The sequence below is a fragment of the Marmota flaviventris genome, chromosome 14, assembly GCF_047511675.1.
Source record: "Marmota flaviventris isolate mMarFla1 chromosome 14, mMarFla1.hap1, whole genome shotgun sequence".
In the NCBI taxonomy this organism is placed as follows: domain Eukaryota; kingdom Metazoa; phylum Chordata; class Mammalia; order Rodentia; family Sciuridae; genus Marmota; species Marmota flaviventris.
The window spans coordinates 28,486,012-28,509,301 of NC_092511.1; the positions used below are offsets into that span (position 1 = coordinate 28,486,012).

A 23,290-nucleotide genomic window follows, 5' to 3' on the forward strand; every position below is an offset into this window, starting at 1 on the left:
GTTAGGTAGAAATTACCAACAATACTATGACTTTTTCACTAAGCAATTTATTTAGTCTCACCAGTATAATAGGGCAATTTAAAGGGTGCAATTTTTTAAAATATGAGATGGAAACACAAAATACTGTCCTTGATATTTTAAATCACGTTTTTCAGGTCTGTACATTCAAACAAATATAAGGGGTTTTTTTTTTTTTTTCAGAGTAGTCACTAGAAATGATTAAATAAATATATCTTTTTCTAAGTTAATTCATAAGTTCTGACCTTTCTAATTATGTACAAATGGATATTACCCTAAGAAAATGTGATTTTATTCATAGGTTAATAAGTGCCATGATTGGGCTGTATGGTTATGCATCATCTTGTATGTATCAGCTGTTCACTAATGGTCCACAATCTAGAACTCTTCTCTTTCTAGGATTCCATCAGCATCTAATCAGTGAGATCTACTTCTCTGCTAAGTATTCTTTAGAGAAAAATGATTCAAGACTTAATGAAAGAGAGAATCTATATTATTGTAAGCCATAACAACCATTTGTGATATGAATTACTGTTATCAAGATGACAAATTTAAAAAATACATACTCTTAGGAAAAATAGAAGCCTTTGCCCAACCACACTATACTCTAAAAATAAAACCAACATTTTTTCACACTCAAAAGTCAAAGTAGGAATATACGAGGATTCAACTGATTGCAGAAAATGAAAGACATCTAAGATGAATAAAGAGATAGATCTTATATAATTGCCAGTTATTATTCATTATGAAGTTTAATCAAGTGAAATTAATAGGACCACTTAAGAAAAAAATTACAAAACAGGAAAAAAAAAAACATAAAAAGTGTCAAAGTTTCAAATATTCTACCTACTATCACCTATCAATAATATTCTGTTCTGCCAAATACCTGAGCAAATGGCAATATCATGCAATTGCCACTGACATCCTTGCATTCCAACCTGCCAAATAACGAGGAGAACTCTATTTACAAATTAATCTGTGCTTTTAGGCTCAGCATAGTCCTGCTACCTCTAAATGGACCCCATTTAAATTTCTTATTATACAACCTAAAAGAGTTAAGCAAAAATAAGAAAAGCAGTCATAAGAACCAACCAAATACAAATAACCACTATTAACATTTTGAAATATGTTACCCCCACCTTCTTACACTTATTTCTCTCTTAAACATTTCAGTACAAAATTACGCAGCCAGTCACTTAAAAGCATTACCAAAAAACACCTTTCTGAAGAAGCTGAGCACAGGACATTCTGGAAGAGAGTTCCTGTTGCACTCTGGGTAGAAGTGCAACACTCTCACATAGGTACAACCTGCACCCCAGCCATTGGCCGAGTATGCTGGGACTACCTGTTTCTAGAGTTCGGTGCCTCCTGCAAAACATCACTTACTGTGCCTGGCATATGACTTCTCTCGTTCTTCCCATTCTGAGAGCTGCTGTTTTTTAGTTTCTTTTTCTTTTTGGCTGTTTCTTTGTGCTCTTTCTGTTTGTTCTGGACTTCAATAAGAACAGAAATAAAGCTGTTTTTCACTTCCTTTTCAAACTCCAGTTCATCTCGCAGGGCCAACTGCTGCACCAGCTCCTCGGAGTACTCCTTAATGGCAGACTCAATTTCCTCCAGTAGTTCATTTAATTCAGATACTGAGAGCCTTTTTACTCCTATGACCAAAAACAAAGTACAGCAGATATTAAGACAAAAGTGTTTCAAGGCAGAACAGCAGGTGTTTCATGCCAAAGAGTAAAAAATCACATTCTAACCAACTAAACTGTTTATGATTTTTTCAGAACCTTAAAATTTCTGGTGGGCAGGTCTGAGTAGAAGTAGGTGGGCAAAGTCACTTCTCAGCTGGCTGAGATGAAACGTAGAACAAAACTTTTAACTTTTTTGTATAAATCAAGTACCCCATGAGCAGTACTTCAGTCAAGACTGAGAAAGCTTACACAAGGTACACACATAAAAGCAGAGTGAGAGTACAGAAACCACCTGCTGACAAGAAATGCAAGCAAGTGAGCAGTATTCTGGGACATTTCTAGAAAGGACTCGATTTAAAAGAATTAAAGTAAATACATATTTAATCATATGTGCCCCAAATTGTGAATTTTGTTGAGGACTTGGAAGATTAAAGAAAGCAATCCCTGATACCCTTTTTCGGTTTTTTTCTTAACACTTTCACTCACATGAGAAAGAGAACATTGATGAAGTCCTGCCCACCCCCTAGTACCTCATGTGGCTATATGATTTTGAGAGAAAAGTCTTTAAGGAAGAAATTAAGTTAAAATGGTCTTTAGGGTCCTAGAGCTCTAATCCAGTGCGACTGCTATCCTTACAAAACGAGATAGAGGAATGGGGCTATAGCTCAGTGGCAGAGCGCTTGCCTAGAATTTATGAGGCACTAGGTTCAGTCCTTAGCAGCACATAAAAATAAACAAATAAAATAAAGGCATTCTGACCATCTGCAACAACAAAAAAAAAAATTAATGAGATCAGAGCAGAGGACATAGAAGGAAGATCATGTAAAGACAAAGGCAGAACATGGCCATCTGCAAGCCAAGCAGAAAGGCCTCACCAGACACCAAACCTACCAAGGCCCTGACTGCAGACAACAACACTGTGAGAATATAAATTTCTATTGTTCACACCACCCAGACTGTGGTACTTTGTTATGGCAGCCCTAGTAAACTAACACAATATTTTTTAATATATTATCAGGTATCAGGATTGGATTTTACAATCAGGACTTCAACAATGTCAAGCCCCTATCTACAGCAATACGGTGAGATCAGACCAGTGGAAAGAATTTAGTTGTTAAGACCTCAGTATGTTGAAAGGAAGTCACACATCACCCAAAGGGATTTAGGCAACCAAGTTTCAGACCTCTGGTCATACCATAAACATAAGACTAAGTGATGATATGGGCTAAACAGATAGGGACCTAATCACTTTCTACTCAAGAAGGGGACTAGTCACCAGGCAGTGAATAAATGTATGCTTAGCTCAGAATATTCACAGGAGAGTTATGCATACTTGGAGACTTCACAATAACTAACTCCACAGTTTTTAACAGTTCATTATCATGTATACCAGATCCACTTCAAACATAATTTTGATTTCCAAAATTCTTCATAGCTACCCTGAAGACAACTATTTGTAAAGATAGGAATTATTTTCAACAAACACGAAGTATCTTGTTAATTGTGGACTAAACTATGTCTCCCCAAAATTTCATATAATCAAACCCCCTCTACCTGAGAATGTAACAGTATTTGGAGACAGGGTATTTATAAAGGTAAAGTTAAAATGAGGTATTAGGCTAACCCATAATCCAATATAATTTGTGTCTTTATAAGGAGAAATTTAAAGTCAGGTGCAGTGGTGCACATCTACAATCCCAGCTACTCGGGAAGCTGAGGCAAGAGGATCACAAGTTCAAGGGCAGCCTCAGCAACTAAACAAGGTGCTAAGTAACTTAGTGAGGCCCTATCTCCAAAAAACAAAAAAAATGGCTAGGGATGTAGCTCATTGGTAAAGCACCCCTGGGCTAAATCCCACAACCAAAACAAAAAAGAAGAAGAAAAAGATGTGGACACAGACACCTGTAAAGGAAAAAAGGGAAGACCATGTGACAACACAGGGAAAAGAAGGCCATCCACAAGCAGAAGAGGCCAACCCTGCTGACAACTTCACTCTTTCAGAACTGTGGGAAAATAAATTTCGGCTAATTTTAGCTAGCCAGTCTGTAGTACTGTTACAGAAGCCCTGGCAAACTAATACAGGGTTTAAAAGGGGAATACAACATAGTCCCTGAGCAATGATAGAAATATGCCCAGAGTACTGTATTATCAGAGGACCAGGAAGGTATGCAACCCAGTCTTCTAGAACCGAAGCTTCCTAGAGATATCTGATAAGGACAAAAAGCATAAAGAACACAGATGTGAGGGGGATCTCTTACTCTCTTCATAACTGCTCGTACTAGATCTCTTAAGAGTTTGAATTTCCTGGGAGAGCATTGAAAGTCGATCTGACTGTGTGGGAGTCTCATCATCTTCTGGGTCTGGTGACTCCTGCATCATTTCTTCAATTTCTTCAATAACCTTCCAAAATACACACATCATTGTTAGTCCAATATCCAGGGAGAAAATGATCTACCTGTATGTATCATGGTGCTCACCCGAGGCTACCAGAGTAGAAAAGCATTAAATTCTCATTAACCAACAGTGTGCAGTAGTGGGTGTTCCAAACATTCAGAATTTCGACTGTAAGAGTGAACAAGGCTCAAAGGAAATTTACAATATACTATACAAAAAATTAAATAGAATATGATTTAATACATTTGTTATGATTCAGTGGGCCCTACCAGACCTTGCAATGTCTGAGAAATGATGCTTCACTTACATAATTTACTCCAGGCAGAACAGAACCAGATCAAAAAGTTGTAGTTAAAAGGAAGCAAATAAAAGAAAATTTGTCATCTACCACATGCAAGCGCTAAGTCTAAAGCTATTTAATGAAAAGTTGGACATAAAATTGAGAAAATAATATAAAACATACATAAAGCAAGAAATTACCTCTCTGGCAGCAAAAGTTTAACAGCAAAAAAATGAATTTCACGTATCAATTCAATAAAAGATAAAGGGATATTTTTAAATTACTTAAAATGTAGAAGCATAAGGAGGAAATAAGCTGGACACAGTGGCATCTGTCTGTAATCCCAGTGACTTGGGAGGCTAAGGCAGGAGGATTGAGAGTTCAAAGGCAACCTCAGCAATTTAGTGAGACCCTAAGCAACTTAGTGAGATCCTGTCTCAAAATAAAATATAAAAAGGGCTGGGGATGTGGCTCAGTGTTTAAGAGCCTCTGGGTTCAATCCTGGTAGCATTAAAAAAAAAAAAAAAAAAGGAAAAAAGCCTTAGGTAACAGGAAAACTTATATCTGCCTTTTAAACAAATGATCTACTGTCATATGCAACATCACATAACTGTATCTCATCCTGTTCCAAAGTCTAAAACTGGAGAAGGAAAAAAACTTTAAAGGAAAGCCAGAAAAGTTACTCAATACTTGAAAAAAGGATTTAAGGATTAAGAGAAAGCTATTAAAGAAAATACAATTAAATGAAGGTATAAAATATCACAAGCATATTTAACATGCTTTATGAATCACTGAGCTTAACAGGTAGCACTTCTACTGAGGAAAAACAAAAGTAAATCTGAAGGGGGGAGGATTATGTTGATTAGTAAGAAAATGCCCCAAAACAAGCATTGCAAACAGTGCAATGAGATATCCCAGGAGGCTAGAGGCTCCGTTTCCCTAAGGCTTTAAAATAGGCATAACTTATTGTATTCAGGCATACTAGGAGACAGTAAACCCTCAGGATCACATCTTTCTCTGGGAAACCATGTTCTAACTCAAAAAAGCCCGCTAAAATATTATTATCTTGCTTTTTAAACACCACGCTCTTTCCCACTCTAGGACAATTCAACCACAAATATGACTAAGTGTATTAAATGACATATTTTTATTGTACATCTTGAAAGTGCACCTCCCAAGCTTGCCATAAGGTATCTCTGGACCTCTTCTTTCCAATCTAAAAATAGAATGTGGTAGAATTAACAGTCTGAGAAGCCATGGAACATTTTATTTCAGAAAGAGATTCTGGCATCACATTTGGACAATACAAGAGAGGTGGGCAGAGTATTCAGAAAATGAGAATGCTGATTCAATTGCTTTCAAATGAACACAGAATTGACATTATAGAACATTCCACAGCAATAATGCTCACTTCTTCCTGGAGTATGTAAGAGGTGCTACTAATATGTGCCAATGAGTCTTACCCAGGATTTTACAAAAACTAAATAATTTCTACACAGATATTTCCCCATGTCTGGACAAATCTAAAGGAAATAGGAAAATTAATATTCTTTTACCTTGGCTTTAAGTAGCTTGTAACAATACTTAGATTAGAAAACTTCCCAATCAACAAAATTTCATTTTCCTCAGCCTCTATAAACTTTCTTCTTTTTCTCAATGGAAGAGTTAGCTGTTAACCAATATAACCACACAATCTAAGGCAAATAAGTAAATTCTAATAACTATCATTTACTGGCACAGTAAGAAATGGCTTTCGGCTCTAGGTTCTGCTGTCCTTGCGTAGATGAGCATCTCCTGGATACCTGGTCTGCCGTGAAGAGGGGTTCCTCATTAACGCAGGAGACAATGATGGAATGCATGTCCAGCTGTTCTCTCAGCTCCTCATCATCTGATGTGTCAAAAAGCAAACTGTCACTTATCTAAAAGCAAAAATACCCATGGTTAAAAACAAGACATTCTAACCAAAACATCCCTGGGTAAAAGATGCAGCCGAAGAAAGCACAGACTGAGAGTGCACCCTTGAAAGGGAGACCTTATGGTCACTCTGAACTAGGCAGCTTGTGCAGTACTTTACTATTCATACCAAGCAGAAAAAAGAGCAGTGTAAAACAGACATAAACTTGTTCAGGGGCATATATATTCCAGTGGTCTAACACATACTTAACTATTTTTTCCAGAAGAAATATAAGAGCATATGAAAGCCAACAGTGGGGAAAAAATATAGTATTTGTTAGCAAGCTGTAGGGAATTACAAGGAATAGAAGGGAGGAAAAGGGCAGGTATAGCAATGAATATTATTTAGTTAATCTAACAGCACGATTGGTAAGATGTTAAACTCTACAGAAAGCATAAAGCAAGTTTTTTGCAAACTAACTTCTAATATTCAGAGTAAAAGATAAGTAATAAATTCCCTGGCAGACAGGATCTGTCCATGAGGATTGCACTTAGTTCTTCCAGTTGAATATCTTTTCTTCCAAAGAAAGATCTCTAGGTTCCAAAACATCTTTAAACCTAACAGTCTGGAGAGTATCCAATCACCCCACTAAGATATCCTACCACACTCTGTGCCCCAGAAGACTGACCATATGGACCACATCAAAGGATGCCCTTGACTTCTAGCTTCCAGTTGGGTCACACATCATTGGCAGACTGCAAGGTGAGAAGGTGAGGGCTGAGCACTTGTTCTCTCTCCTCCTCCCTGCCAGACTGCTATTTGTCAGCTCTGGCTCTTTACCAAAGGCCACAGCTCTTGTCAAGCAAACCTCTCTCCATACCTAATCTCTTCAGGTTCTAGAAATTTCTCCCTCTCCTTTCCTCTTCACACCCAGGGCTGCTAAAGTACCACTAGCCATTACCATCCCTGAGGTACTGCATTACGCTTAGCTGGTTTCCCTGAACCCTGCAAACACCAATATAAACCACCCCTTTAATGATGCTTAGAGTCTAGTACCAGCACTAATTGTAAAAACTTTTCCTGGAAAACTGGAGCATATTAAAGTGAATAGTGATCCATCCTCTACCTATTGTGACATGACTATTATGGTAATAAACATAACTGAAATTAAAACCTTATTCCTCTGGAAAGTTTAGTACCCTTTGAGCTCCCAAAGAACAAATGGACAACAAGAACTATGTAAAAATAAACTATGTCCTTCTATTACATAGTATATAATTAAAATAGCCAGGTGTGCTGGCACATGTCTATAATCCCCCTGACTCAGGAGGCTGAGGCAGGAGGATCACAAGTTCAAGGCCAGCCTAGGCAATTTAGCAAGATCCTCAACAACTTAGTGAGACCCTATCTCAAAATTTAAGACTATAAAAAAGATTGGAGATGTACTCAATGGTAACATGCCCCTGGGTTCAATCCTCAATTCCTAAAAACAAAAACAAAACAAAATATATATATTACATTATGCTATATTATCTTCATCCAAAAATTTTAAATCCGAAAACCTCTGAAATTCAAATGTTCCAAAATCCAACACTCTGAGCCACAAGTAAAAAATTCCACACCTGACCTCATGTGAAAAAACATAATAAGAAAATAATAAAATTTTATCATGAAAATTATTTTATTCACTAGTACAGAGAATGTATCTAAAATTGACAATACAATGGAGTGGATGTTGATCCTCATTGCCTCCCTAGTTCCTCATACAGGACCATCCAAAGTTTAAGGGTGACCACAAAATACCAGAAACCTGCAGGTGAGAAGAGCAAAGGAAGGAACCACTGGCGTGCTGGTGTCCAAACACCAGGCCAGGACAGGGGACACATGAGCACTCCAGGATCTACCTACCTGCCTACACCATAATGCAATTCTACCTCATTCTATTTCTCACTGCACCATCAGCCCAGGAAAGGCCTCCCTTGGCTGGCAACAAGTCACCACGAAATTTCAGAACACCATGGTAGTGAAGGTGGGGGCAGATTAACAGCATCCAGAGAGGAAAAAAAAAAAATCACATTACAAAAGTCAGGAATCAAGATACCATTTGAATTCTCAATAGCAACAACAGATGCTAAAAAACAATTCATATAATTTTCATGTCCCAATAAATTCCACTGTAGACTCTAATGTCCAGCTAGCCTAACAATTAGGTGTGAGCTAAAAATAAAGACATTTTTAGACATGTCTACTCAAATAATGTACTTCTTTGAACCCTTTCTCAGAAAGATACCAGCAGGATAATGAAAAGGAGGAAGACACAGGGTCCAATGCAAGAAAGAGGCAAAGGGAGTTCTTGTGATGAGAGAGGAATGAAAAATTCCAAAATGATGGCTATGAAGTCAAACCAGAGAGTAACTAGTTCAGATTAGAACTGGTACTGCACAAGGCATCAAGAAAAGAAAAAGAGAGAAACTTACCACCTAGTTTATTCCATTCACTAAAATGAGTTTTATCGCTGTCATAAGGCTGAATTAGTCAGTTAATTATAAACTAAATAAACCACAAAAAAACACAATTATTATTACTCTAAGAAAAAACAAAGATTGTATGAGAAGTAGTTTAATCATATATACCAAAATGAGTCAACTGAGAACATTTACATAGGTAACACAAATGATGAAGATCAGTTTGGTTTGTCTGGGGCAGGGGTCTGTTTCTGCAGGGCTGGGAATCAAACCCAGGGTCTTGCATGTGCTAGGGAAGCACTCTACTGCTTGAGCTACAGCCCCAGACTGAAGGTCAACTTAACTGAGGATTTTGATGAGATTATACTGGGAAGAGGAGGGAAGAGAAAGTTTATGTGAGGGGTAAGAAGCTGGAGGCTGGAGGATGGTAAGTCACTAAATCTTCACACTCTGGGTAGAAGGTCAGCAAAGCCTAAAATTGAAAAATAAAACCAAGTAAAGTGAGCAGGTGATCTGCTAGAAGGAGCAGCTGAAAGGCTGTGTCTGGTAGCTAGAAATCAAGGACGATGTCAGTGAGGACACATTGCCTTTCCTTCCAATCCTATCACTATTATCCCTTTACTAACTCAATAAGAAAAGGAAAAGGTCAAGAGACAAAGCTTTTCATGAGGGAATGTTATATTTCAAGACACCACAATGTGATCATGTGGGGGTCTGTATGACAGGAATGGACCTAATAATCATTGTCATTGATCCTCATACTTCAAACTCACTTTGCCCCATCACTTGCCCCCATCACTCTTCTATCTTGAAGCTTGAGCACCATAGTTTTGCTTTATGTTTCCCCTTCTGGCTTACAAATGGGTCCAAAAGATAGAATTAATACCAGTAAACTATTAGAATAAATTTCCGTAACAACAGAAATAATGATCCTAGATCATCTTTCCAGAGAGGGAGCCAAGCCCATTCCCCACGGAGATGGCATATGCTAAGGGCTGGAATCCCTTTCGGGCTTTGAAAACTAACCCTGGCTGTCGGGAGGATCATTAATCACTCTTCCATTAGGCATAAATATGCCATCTTTGTGCCCAACATTCCTGTCACTCCTTTCTATGCCGAAGTTAATTTGGAGCTGGTGTCTGTTTCCCTGTATGAAACTGCAGAAACATCAAACGGAAAAAATGTGCCCATGTAAGAATCTGAAATATCCCAGTTGCATTACCTTGTAAAAGTCCATCAAATTTGTACATCTTAACCTTCAATGAAAGAATATTAAAAAAACCCTGAAATCTTGCAAATCATCTTTTTTTCTTATCTTAGTGTAAAAAAAAATTATTCTACCCATTATCGGGGGAAAAAATTTCCTGTACACCCTGTTTTACAACTAGAATAATCTAAAAAATACTTTCAAAAGGTAAATTTTTACATAGGTCAGTCATGGAAAAATAAAGCACTCATTTGACAATAGTAAATAACTTTTCCAAGTTTAAAAAAAATGTTTTTAGTTATATGCAATCTAATAGAGTGTCATGGTTGCTTCTTACATGGTGCTTATTGCCCACTTATTCTTCAGTAAACTCCATGCATGTTATAATCCTTCCTGAAAAATAGCATTCTAATTTCAATTCTACTCATCACCAGATCAGTCATATCACAGTAGATGATGATTGATTGATCGATTAACAAACAGATGATAGATGATCACTTGTTTACTTTAATCTGCTGAGTTAATCCAGGTAAAAGTTTTATAATCAGTACTACCATTAAATGATACTTCTTTACTAATCACTACTTTGTAGCATTGTTCTAAATGTTGAAAACAACATTCAAACAGCAGCAAAAGGGAGCAACTTCCCCAGTGCAATCTGAGAACAATACAAGATTTACATTTTATTCAATGAAATAGGATTAGAGTGCCCTATTCTTGCTGCTAATGTGCTTCTCTTAAAAACTAGGCAAGGAACTCTTCTATGCTATCTTTTTAAATGTCAAACAAAAAAAGTGTTCATGGGCTAGCTACTATGAATTCAGCACTATTTTAAATTGAAAGAAAATATTTTTAAAAAACAACAACCTTTCATCATGATCTCTGAAGACAATATTCATTCATTCACAATATTCATTCGTTCACTCATCCCACAAACATTATCTTTATATTTACCATGTGCCAGTCCAGTGGTAATTACTAAAAAGACAAACAAAAAGATACCTCTCAGGAAGTCAGAATCTAATAACAGACTCTGAAACATAGATTATGAGAGAACATGATTTCAGAGACATGGAAAAAGTGCTGTGGGACTAGCACCCATGAGACAATGGGGCTAATTCTGTGGGACAGATAACAAGTCCTTTAAAAGTTCACAGCCCCACAAGTGTTCATGGATTCCTACACAGATGAGTGTGTTTTCCTTCTGTGCAAGGATTTAGGCCATAGCTGAATGACCATCTGTCAGAGATGTGGTAGATGGGGATTCCCCCAAGTGAGAGGCTGGATTAAGAGTCCTTTAAAGTCCCTTCCAACTCTAAAATTATGTAATTCCATGAGATCAGCAAACGCAAAAACAGTAACAGGAACTTCAGAGCAGGAGGGGAACTTGCATGAAGCTCAAAATGACAGCTAGGACCTGAATAAACAGAAGACAAATCATGACATGCTTTGTTTTATTTCTTTTCATTAAACATGTACCAGGTCAATCTGCAAAGCTTAATGGGGTTGACGAATGGAACAAACAGTAAGACTCCACACCTACTAGAATAATGGGAAATAGTCAGAATTCCATATTTCACTAGAAAATGAAAGCAGCAGGTTGTTCTGGGTCACATATTTAAGAAAACATTTCCATGAAACATTAACAATACTACTTTAAATACTAACAGTCACTCTGCATTATACTCCCAATAATCACATGACTACACTTAATGAAATATAAAGCATGCCAGAAGAACTCAAGCCAGCTTACGCTGTTATCTGATGAGGAACTTAAAGTCTGGCCTAAAACACAGTGTGGCTACATTCCTCATCAACTTTATCACTTGGATTTTTCACTTCAAACAATTCTGTTCCTTTTCTGACCTCCCTCCCCGCAGCCATCCTTTCACTTGTGCTCACACTTCTCACTCAAGGCACTTTCACTTGACAATACCACTATGCATGCAAGTGCTAGGTAAACTAGCCAAGAACACATTAAAAAGCCAAGAAATGTCTTTTAGTGGCTCCCCACTATTCACAGGGATACAGAGACTCCTGATGACATGTCATGTCCAGCAAGTCATTAAATTCACCAAAAAGTTACATCACATTAAAGCTGAGGATTCTCACTGAGTGCTCTCAGCACACCACAATTACATTCCATAAGCAGGAAGAAATAGTGACTGTTGGTGTTCGCTATTTTCCTCAGTGATGGAAACTTAGCTAAACATACAAAAGTGAGCATGTGCTGGAGAGGAACTGGAGAACGGTGCTAGCAAGGCAAAGGCAATGGAGCCAAGATGGGAAGAAAGGAGGGCCCCTCCAAACACTATACGCTAAGAAAGGGACAACTCAGGCTGGGGATGGAGCTCGGTGGTATAGCACCTGCCCAGCACCAATCCCCCACAACACACACACACACACACACACACTCACAGAAAGCAACTCAATATTTGTGCTCAACAGAAATGGTACTGTTTAGTTCTGCTCTCAACATCAGTTATGCAGAAATCCTAACTTACCCCTTTCTCTGAGAGGTTCAGAGTAAGCAAGTGCAAGGTCCTAGTGTGGGATGACTTCCAGTCCACAGGCATCACATTTCCATAATTATCTGTCAGGGCATTCCAAATCCTTGAAAAGAAGAAAACTGCATTCAATGAAAATTACCACCCTATATGTCTTTTGTTCAATAAATGTTCAATACTACAATGAAAGAAGGACACCAATAGCAAATTTTTTCTCAGAGAAACACCTACTATGTAAAGTCTCCTAAATAAAACTGCATGAAAATGATATATGCAAGCTGACAAAAAGTCCTGAGGAAAAGGGAAGTGGTATAAAAAACTCTAAGTCACTAATACTTCCATCATACTATGTGCCAGGCACAGTTCACAGCAGTTTACACATTATTAACTCATTTAATACTCAAAAACAACTTTAGAAGTAGAAACCATTATCATACCAATTCTACAGATAAGAATGAAACACGGAGAGGTTAAGTAATATTGCCAAGGTCACATAGAGAGTAAATAGACTGTGCACTACAATTATTTTCGTTCTGTAACTTCTAAACATTTCATAAAGTAAATAATCTATCTCTAACCAAAATCTTATTTTCCTAGATTCTGGAGAATTCAGTCTCAATGTGAACCAGCATATAATATCTAATTTGTAATGTAACTGGCTAAGAATAAAGACTGATGAAATGAAAGGAGAAAGAGGAGAAGTTCCTATAAAATGTACACAGGTTATATCCAATGCAGTTATCCTACCTTATAAGCAAACAGAGTTTTGCAGAGGTGATGAGGTAGGATGCAAAGAGCACTTGACTAGGCTTCAAGAAACCTATTCTCATCTCTTTTTTTGTCCAATTAGTCTTTGGCCCTGTCCCTTAACCTCTTTGGGTGACAGGTGCCTCACTATAAAATCAGGCTTGAACAATAAGCAGCTATTTCCTCCAGCTCCATTACTCTAAGCATTAATTCAAATGAGTTGAATTGGGGAAAGTCCCAAGCAACACCAGAAAAGCAAACTCCAATTTCATGACCAAAATTCAGGTTTCAGTAACAAAGAAATAATCAACACAGTAAACATGATGTCTTATGAAAAGAGTTCTGATATACAAATGAGATGAAATTCAATTAGGGTAAGAAAGTTAATACTATATATTTGAACCACTTACTGGTGTTAAGAATGCACAAAGATATCATATAAAAAATAATCCTACAATGAATAACAGGTTATCTAATTGTAAGTCATTAAATAATTGTGCCTGCCTTTTTACCAAGTGTGTATGCAACTAGGGTACAAAAACAATCTTAGTAAGTACATAAACATAAGAATACAAGTTTAAAAATGGAGAAGCAACAAACTTGATGTAATGAATAGGGGTTTGGTGCTAAAAAGCAGAAGGTGATAGGACCATGCTGCCTTGTTTGGCTTCAGATGCACATTAACCTTGATGAAAATGTGAACCCCAAAAGCTCTAGAAAACCATAGGTGGTTTACCCAGAAAATCTCGCAAATGCATGGTTTGTTTCCAATTCTCCTCTCTGTTGGGCTCCAGCCTCCTCTAATGTGAATCAGCTAGAATTAGGTAATGCCTCTGGACTGCTACTTATGGGTTTCTAGCCCATGCTTTTCTGGGTAACAATTTTCAAATACTGCATACCTGACTATATACCTAACTCTGATCAGGGGTTACAGCAAGACATTAGTAGGCGAGGACAGTCCAGAATTTTCCAGGGGGCAGGGGATATTTTCTTTGTTGCCTCCTTCTTAAATGAGAATATAAGAAAAAGCAACTGGAGTGGAATACGTCACCCAGGAATGACTGTGGGTGAGTTTGCTTTTCCAAGAAAGTGAAGGACAGTGCAGAGTCCTCTACCTCCATCAATGTCAGAACAATTGTAGTTGAGAAGGGCATAGGGCCAGCTTCAATGAAAGATTTCTAGAATTCTCTCTCTAGACATGAACTTCCTTCATCCTTATCATAAAATATTACTACCAGTCATAAACAACTAGCAAGATAGCACTTTTTGAAGGAGGTCAAAGTCCTGCCAACAGTGAGTCCTGCACAATACCTTCTAAAGGAAAATCTTGGGAGTACAATCCATATTTACCAAAAGAAAATTGGGCTCCAAAAAGTTAAATAAAGGTCCTAAGGCAAGATCATATCTGAGTAAAAAAAATTTCAACTCTTGCTAAGGAAAGGAGCTAAAAAGGACTCTGTCAAACAATGGTGAGCAAATTTACACAATAGAGAGGGGACAATGACAATAGTAACCAGCCCAAGTTCCTGAGAGAAACTTCTTATGCATTCCCAAATCAAGACGTTACTACCAACATATCACCTACTCAAACCATTATCAAGAGTAACTAAATAGCCAGCGTTGTGTAGTAAGCCTGTAATCCCAGCAGCTCAATTCCAGTGGCTCTGGAGGCTGAGTCAGGAGGATCAAGGATCAAGTGTTCAAAGTCAGCCTCAGCAACTTAGCAAGGCCCTAAGTAACTCAGTGAGACTCTCTCTCTAAATAAAAAACAAAAAAGTGCTGGGGATGTGGCTAACTGGTTAAATGCCCCTGGATCCACTCCCCAGTACCAAAGAAAAAAAAAAAGAATAACAAAATAGTTTAAATGTTATAGCCTGTCTAAAGCAAAGGCCAAAATAAACTACTTTGAGGAAGTCCAGGTGAAGCAAAAACAGAGATCCTTAATTTAATTATCTTTGTATAAGCCCCTCACCTATTTTAAGTTACTCTTATAAATATAATTTTAAAACTCAGAATGTATCCTAGTCTCAGTGATTCAGAGCACATAAATATACATATAAATGCAACTATCTTCTTTTTGAGAAACAACTTTCCAAAATGGCATCTTCTGCCACTGCCTGCATGCTTTCCTGTGTATATAAATCCAATCATAAACTTTCCCCTCCTGTACAGCTTGGCAGGACACTATACAAAGGAACCAGCTGCTCAGTCATGTTTATAGATCCCCAAGACACCACCAAGCTGATAAATCTGATTCACAGAGGAAAGGAGACCACCAGGTGAAGCCCCTTCTTCTGCCTATGAACCCTTGCATCTCACAAGAATTCATACCGGCTAACTTCTAGTATCTCCATTCCATGAAAGCTCTGGAAACCCATCCTACCCATATCCTCATTCACTTTACTTCCAATTTCTCCAGGGATATTTTCCAGTGTAAATACGATATGCTTAAACTCCCTCGCTGTCGCCATTCCTTTTCCCATCTTTTGGGATTAAATGGTGATACATAATTACAACCTTTATCTAAGCAAATTATAATTGGAGATGGGGTGGTTAAAGAACTCTACCTTTTCCCTCCCCCAGCTCTCATAAACCCCTGTGAATTACCTATCATTGAAATTAAATCACTTCGGATGATTCTGTAATTATTACTTGTTTATGCACTGGTCTCCACACCACTAAGATCCTTGCTATGAATAACCAGAGCGCTTCTTTCTGCCCCTATGGCAGCTTGTGCTCCACCAGAGCTCTCAGGTGGGCCCAAGAGATTCCCGCGGCATAAATGCTGCGCACATTGGTACCTTTGCACATGCTATACCTTCGATCTAAAATGCTAAACCTTTCTTCACGTGCCAGGCAAACTCCCACTCATCCATTAGGATTCAATTCATAGGTTGCTTTCTCTATGAAGACTTTCCCCCAGGCACAGCCTTTTAAATCTCATATTTGGTACAAGTATCTATTAGAACACTTATGTCTCTCTCTGTCTCTCTCTCTCTCTCTCTCTCTCTCTCTCTCTCACACACACACACACACACACACACACACACAAATACATTTACAAATCTACGTCCCATCCTACGTTGTGCCCTACTTGAGAGGGACAATATCCACTCATTTTGGTATTCCAAGTGCTAAGCAGCGTCGGGCACTTAACTAGCGCTTAATAAATACAACTGAATGAATGAAAGGCTCCCACGTGCCCCAGGAGGTACGGTCTCCAACTACAAGTTCGGTACAGGTGATCCCCTCCAAAACCAAACAAGGGCTTGGTCTTGAGGAAGGAGCACTCTTAGGGGCAGTGACAAGGGGGAGCAGGGATTTAAATCGCCCTGGGAGCCGAGCAACGCCCCCCCGCAGGAGGAGGGAGCGGGGCGGGCCGCCGCGTCTGTGGAGGCGGAAGGAGGGCGCGGGGAGGAGCCTGCGGCCGGAGTCCCGCCGGGCTGCGGGCCGAGGTCCCGGGGTAGGGTGAGTGGCAGGGGAGGCTCCCGCTCGCTCCCGGCTGGGGCCCGCACTCACTCGTCCCCCTGCAGGAGGCTGCGCTCGGTGATGGGCCGCACGGCCGCCCGCGGGGGCTCGGCGCCGAGACCCGAGGGGCGGAAACACAGGCTCAGCTTCTCCTCCAAGCTGCAGGCCAGCGCCGGGAAACCTTCGCCGCCCGCGCCCTCCCCTGCCCCGGCCTCGGGGCTCGCGTTACAGTTCTCCTGGTCCAGGAGGCTCCGGGCCGGCTCCTGGAACTCATAGAAATCCTGCCAGTCCCCGTCCGCCGCCATCGCCGCCCGGTGCTGTCGCGCGCCCAGCCCCGGCCGAGGCCCCGCCCCTGTAGGCCCCGCCCCCTGGCCGTCTCGCCCCGCCCAGCCCCGCCAGGCCCCGCCAGGCCCAGTTCCGCCGGCTCCACTGGGAGACAAGTCCCTGATCATCTGCTGGGGTCTTCTTTTCCTAAGTCTTCTGGAGTTGACCGCGGGTGCCCAGAGAAAGACCTTAACTCCGCTGAGTCACTTCCTAATTCTCTATCTTTGAGGAATAAATCCCTCATAGCTTCCCTTACTAGCACCCTGGCTTAATGTGGCCAAAATAAAGAAACTCTTTAAACTTGCGACCTAGTGTCAAAATGCCCAAAGGTTAACTTTCCAACTAGAATCATAACCAAAGTTAATGGGAAATGTTTAAGAGGTACCGAAATTCATTCCACAAATATTTTAGGTCTCTCACGTGCAAAGCAAATACAAAGATGAATAATTATGTAAATTAATATTTACAAAGCACTTAGAAAAATGCCTGACAGTAAATACCTTATGTGTACGTTATAAAACTAATACTTGTGGGCTACCTACAGGGGGCTTAACAATGAATGTCCTTGCGTGATAAGACTAAAAGGAAATGCTTTGTATCTTGTAAAAAGTATATGGAGTGGAAAGTTATTTCATGAGTATAGCGTTTTGCAAGATGAAAACATTTATGGAGGTGGACGGTGGTAATGGTTGCACAATAATATGAATGTACTGATTACCACTAAACTGATCACTTAAAAGTGGTTAAGATGCTAATTTTACATTATATGTATTGTGTATTTAACCACAATTTTTAAAAAGCAAGAGAAAAACTATTATAAGGAAGTGTGATTGCATCGTACTTCTTCGTCACTGAAATAGAAGGCAATATTTATTGAAACAGTAAATAAAGACATTTTAGTATTAACATGTATTCTTAAAGATGGGTTTCCATGCTGTCAAGAGATGAACAAAGTTCTAGGTGTAGTGGCACATGCCTGTAATCCCAGAGACTTGGGGAGGTTGAGGCAGGAGGATTGCAAGTTCAAAGCCAGCTTCAGCAACTCATCAAGGCCTTTCTTTCTTTCTTTCTTTCTTTTCTTTTTTTCCCTTCCTTCCTTCCTTCCTTCCTTCCTTCCTTCCTTCTTTCTTTCTTTCTTTCTTTCTTTTCCTCTTAGAGACTCCAGCTTCAAGCTTCTCTTCCCTAAACCCCTTCACTTAATATTTCCTAATTAACTCACTTTAAGTAACTCTCCTCCCAATCAGCTGAATTCTAGAATTCTAGCTTCCTACTCTGCCTCATGTGGAAAAAATCCAGGCTTCTTGCCAGCCCAAGACCCTTTTAGATCAGTCGATCCAACCCAAAGGCTTCTGATGAAGAGCAGAGTATCCCACTTCCTTTTATTTCTCATGGCCTAATTTTACTAATTGATATATTCTGACCTATCTTTTTGGACCTATTATTTCCTACCAAGTCCTAGAGGCTATATGAAAATGAACCTGTGTAAACTTATTTGCTCCCTGGATAAATTAAGAAAAGTTAACCTACAAAAACCTTTAACTAGAGCTGGGCACCATGGTGCAAGCCTGTAATCCCAGTGTCTGGGAAGGCTAAGATAGTAGGATTGTGAGTTCAAAGTCAGCCTCAGCAATGGTGAGATGCTAAGAAACTCAGTGAGACCCTGTCTGAAAATAAAAACTAAAAAGGGCTGGGGATGTGGCTCTGTGGTAAATCATGCCTGGGTTCAATCCTCAGCACCAAAAAAATAATAATAATTTGTAGCATTTGATTCTAAACTAGGAGGAGAATGTAGAGTAACTTCTAAAGAAAACCTAATAACATTTGACTATTATGGTCATATGAATCATTTAAATGAAAACTGTGATTTCTCTGATTTGACAATGTATTTAAATTTTGTTCATATTACTGTGGAAATTTAAATAACAAAAAGGGGAAAAGTAGATAATTTAACATGTAGACCATTTAAATGTTAAATTAATTAGAACATATCAGAACTACAAAAGAAATTACTGAATATGACAATATATGGTTATGAAAGTATCATATTTAGCAAATGCTGAATGTATTATAAAGCAACAGACAATGAGGAGGTACATAAATGAAAATATCTCAAGAAAAGCTCAGATAATGGCTAAGTTTATTCAGTAACTGTAAGAAAAGGAAAGGGCTGAAGAAATAAAAATAAAAATACTTTAGAAATCTATGTGTTTACTCAAGAATTTAAGGAAAGTGCTTGCTTGTCAAAAAGGGAAGAGACTTCTTTCCATTTTTCTATTAAAAAAAAAATCAAGAAACCCTCCTGCCACCCCTCCCCCCATCCCCCAGGTACGGGGAATTGAACCCAGGGTGCTCTACCACTGAGCTATATCCCCAGTCCTTTTTATTTTTTATTTTGAGACAGGGTCTTACCAAATTGTCAAGTCTGTCCTCAAATGTGTGATCCTCCTGCCTCAGCTTCCAGAGTTGCTGAGATTATAAGCATGTACCACTGTGCCTGACTCAAGAAACTTTTGAATAATCAAAGACCACACATAAAGAAATGATAATGTTTAAGGAAATTATAATGTTTTAAGGAGATAGAAATGCTAATTACCCTGATTTGATGATTACATATTGCATAAATATATCAAAATTATCACAGCATACCTCATAAATATGTACAATTTTGTGTCAATTACAAATAAAAGGACCAAACACAATCTAGCCTTTCATTCCAATTACTCAAGTGTTATGGAGATGAATCTCTAGTGAACAGCTGTGCCTTTGATTTTAGTGATTAAATTGGAGTTGTTATCAGGCAGAACCACCCTGCCCAGAAGAGTGCAGACCATTAAGAGAAAAAGCCAAAGTAATCCACCATGGATGCAGCCTTACAATGTACGTAAACAGCTACGTAGGGAAGACATTTGGGGGCACATGTCCAGTTATATTCTGATGAATCATATTCCGGTCCCCCAAAAAATAAATGGAAAGAAGCATTGGTGATAGTTATTCATCTAACAGCAACATTTGTTAAATACTGTATCTTTAATTTACCTTCTGATTAAATCTATATTTTATACAACAATTATGTAAATTAACTTCACTGGAAAGCAATACAAAATTAATAAAATAGACTACTGTTTTTTAGAGGACTTAAGTTTTCAGAGAGGCCTTTGAAGCACTAATACTGAGAAAGTCAGTGGAGATGGGAAATCCCTCCCTAGCCTGCACAAAGCAGGGGAAAGAGAAAAAGGTGACAAAAAGCAGAGTAAGTTCACTTCCCACTGATTTGGTGAGAGAATTTTTAAAATAATAATAACATTGAGTACAATGCAAGCCAAATGCAAGTGACATTGTACTAGAGGCACAGGGCACATCTGGAGAGTAGGAGGCATCAAAAGAGGCACCAACAGGTTTTTGAGAGAAACAGACACAGGTTCTTCAGGGGAGTCTGCAACTGAAGAAAAACCAGGAGGCTGGGGTTCATTTGAATGAGACAAATGGATCCTGTGAATGACTTTTTTTTTCCAGTACTGGGAATGGAACTCAGGGTCTCACACATGCTAGACAAGCACTCTACCACTGAGACACATCCCTAGCTCCAACATATAACAACTTTTTAAAGCTGTAATTTTAATAGGGCTCCCCCCACCTCCACCTTTTTCCCCCTTTTTTCGGGTGTGACCAAAATGTCTTGACAGCAGAAGAGCTGTGTCAATATTGTTGTATCAGAATAGCCTCATCAAGATGTGATGTTCCTAAATAAATATGCCACTTAAGTCAGACAGACATTGGATCTACAAAAGCAAAGCAAAGTGGCCTATTAAGATAATTCTTTACCTAATTTAAGCAAGCACATGCAAGGAATTGCTCAATTCTCTGCTTGGTTGACTATATTAGACACAGAATTAGTTAACTGTTTCATATCAGACATATAGAGTGATGGCTAGGTGATTTCTGAACTTCTTGTTACATTATTTAAAGATAAAAATGTTAGTATCATACTATGTTGTATAGAACAACTTTGGAACTTTGAACTTTTATGCTCTTTGAATAACTGAATTAATACATACCCTGAATGTCTCTGAATCTCACCAGACTAGAAACTCTGATGGCTAAATTAGCACCAGTGCCTGAATTTCATTAGCTTATTCACATGTGCCCATGCTGTGGCACTCCAGTACCCCCCCCCCACCACCCCTTGAGTTGTGCTTTCTATGTACCCTGTCAGGAGGTGAATAGATACTGGGGAGAACAGGCCTCTTCCAGGAGAGGCTAAGTAACCCTGGCTTCAGCCTTCTCCTCTCATTATAGAATAAACTGTGTCCATTCAAAATTCCTGTATGGAAACCCTAAGCCCCAGTACCTCAGAATGTGGCTGTATTTGGAGATAAAGTCTTTAGGAAGATTATTAAGTTAAACTGATGTCTTTAAGGTGGGCCCTAATCCACTCTAACCGGAATTTCCCTTATAAAAAGGAGAAATTTAGACACACAAAAAATACCAGGGAGGCACTTGCATTGAGGAAAGACTATATGAGGATACAGCAAGATGGCGGCTATCTAGTGGCCAGGGAGAAAGGCCTCATGGGAAATCATCCCTGCCAACACCTGAGTATTGGACTTAGCATCCAGAACTGTGAGGAAATAAATTTCTGTTGTTGAAACCACCCAATGTGTGATATCTTGTTATAGCAGCCCTAGCAGAGCAATACTGCTACACTTTCCACAGTTTTCCCAGTGGTTTCTAGAACTCCACACAGGTCACCTCCCTTGAGCTCAGGCAGAGACAGTTCTGTTCCTCTTTCCAACATCTTTGACAACCCTGGGAAAAAAAAAAGCAGTAGGATATTAAGTGGGTGACTTAACAAGTAAAGAGTAGAAACAGACTTTTCCCATACCCTATTAACTACCTACAGGAGAGAAGATTAAACTTATAAAGAAGAATTAGAGATGCAGAGCTGCCAAGCCGAATTAGACGGGTTTCAGTGCTCTCCATTCAACCCAAGTGAGATGGCAAGAACCCAAGAACCAGAGTGGGCAGAGAGTCCAAGGAAAAAAGTGGTATATCCTTCTCCTCAGATGGATGGTTACTCAGATGAAGGACCTGACCATGATGTCCCCATGAGCCCAGAGTGGGACACCATAGAAGGTTCCATGTCTGCCCCCTGGCATTTGCAAGCTACGAGAAATTAAGAAAGGGGCCAAGTTTTACCTAGAGGATTCTGAAGGTAGGATGTGGGAAGTGCTACCCATCAAGACAGCGCCAAGACAGGGCAACAGAGGGAGCAGCCTACACTTATGCTATTTGTTGAGCATGGATTAAGGTTTTCTGTAGGGCCAGGTGGATATGCCAAAATATAGCTAGACTGGAGTCATCTTGAAAGGAAAACACCTCAACCCAGAAGGAAGAGAGAATGCAGGGAAAGAAGGGATGAGATGGAGAAAGAACAAAGGAGCAAACCAAATCCCTGCCCACTGCAGGGGTCAGGTCTCAGAAGGGACATGTGATAAGCACCAGTACAGGGAGGAAGTTGTTATGTACATTCGACCAGACTTGGTAATGCCTAAAAACTAAAATTGAGCTTTCTCCTTAATGTAGTCTAGTAAATTAGGCCCTTTTAACATTCTGTGATATTCAACAACTCTTAGTCTAATCACCTTGGACAGACACCATGCCAGCTCCTCTATTCTCATCTCTATTAGATGCCCCACCCAGCACAAAGACCTCCCATTCCCTTTCAAAAACTATAACAATGTCCTGATAAATATCAGTTCACGTCAATACAAATGTATTTTAATACAATCAAGCTCAAACTTGACTGGGATCACCTCCCACCACCATATAGTTAATCAAAGCTACATTTAAACCACCAATAAAAATGAATATCTAGTGGAAATAGGTATTAGAGCCTGGGAGTATAGAAACAGACCACCTAAATGAAAAGCCTTTCCAAATTCCAGGTTGCAGTGGGGGTGCAGTGCATTGTGAAAGTAGGTCAAAGGTCAAAGGGACCCATCAGAAAGCAGTGAATGAATAGAGGATATTAACTACTGGAAAACACAGTGGACCCAAAACACCAATCTTTGGAATATAGACAGTTTCAGAGAAAGTACATTTCAGAAGGCAAAGGTGACGTGCTGTCTTTTGCTATGAGATGTTTTGATTTGGGTTAGCACAAGCATCTCTCATCCCTACCTGAAAGTTTAAGCACTTCAGTATGTGACAAATAAAGCCCGTCTCTGCTGAATAGATGATTTAATGCTAATATACTGGTTTTTATCTGTCAAAAATCTTTACAAATTGCTCATTTGCC

The 23,290-nt window shown here is 39.2% G+C and overlaps 1 protein-coding gene across 2 annotated transcripts in view; it reads right to left on the reverse strand.

Moving 5' to 3' along the window:
* The window catches only part of Fez2 (fasciculation and elongation protein zeta 2), a 49,961-nt gene extending 32,965 nt beyond the window's left edge, over positions 1 to 16,996 (reverse strand). For both annotated transcript variants that reach the window (XM_027933474.2, XM_027933473.2), the window contains exons 1-5: positions 16,720 to 16,996; positions 12,451 to 12,559; positions 6,183 to 6,299; positions 3,965 to 4,106; positions 1,405 to 1,673 (exon numbers count right to left, since the gene is read on the reverse strand). In XM_027933474.2, the coding sequence (XP_027789275.2) occupies positions 1,405 to 1,673; positions 3,965 to 4,106; positions 6,183 to 6,299; positions 12,451 to 12,559; positions 16,720 to 16,973 (891 nt within the window). In that variant the 5' untranslated portion in view covers positions 16,974 to 16,996. The remainder of the gene's footprint in view (positions 1 to 1,404; positions 1,674 to 3,964; positions 4,107 to 6,182; positions 6,300 to 12,450; positions 12,560 to 16,719) is intronic.
* Between the last annotated feature and the right edge of the window lie 6,294 nt (positions 16,997 to 23,290).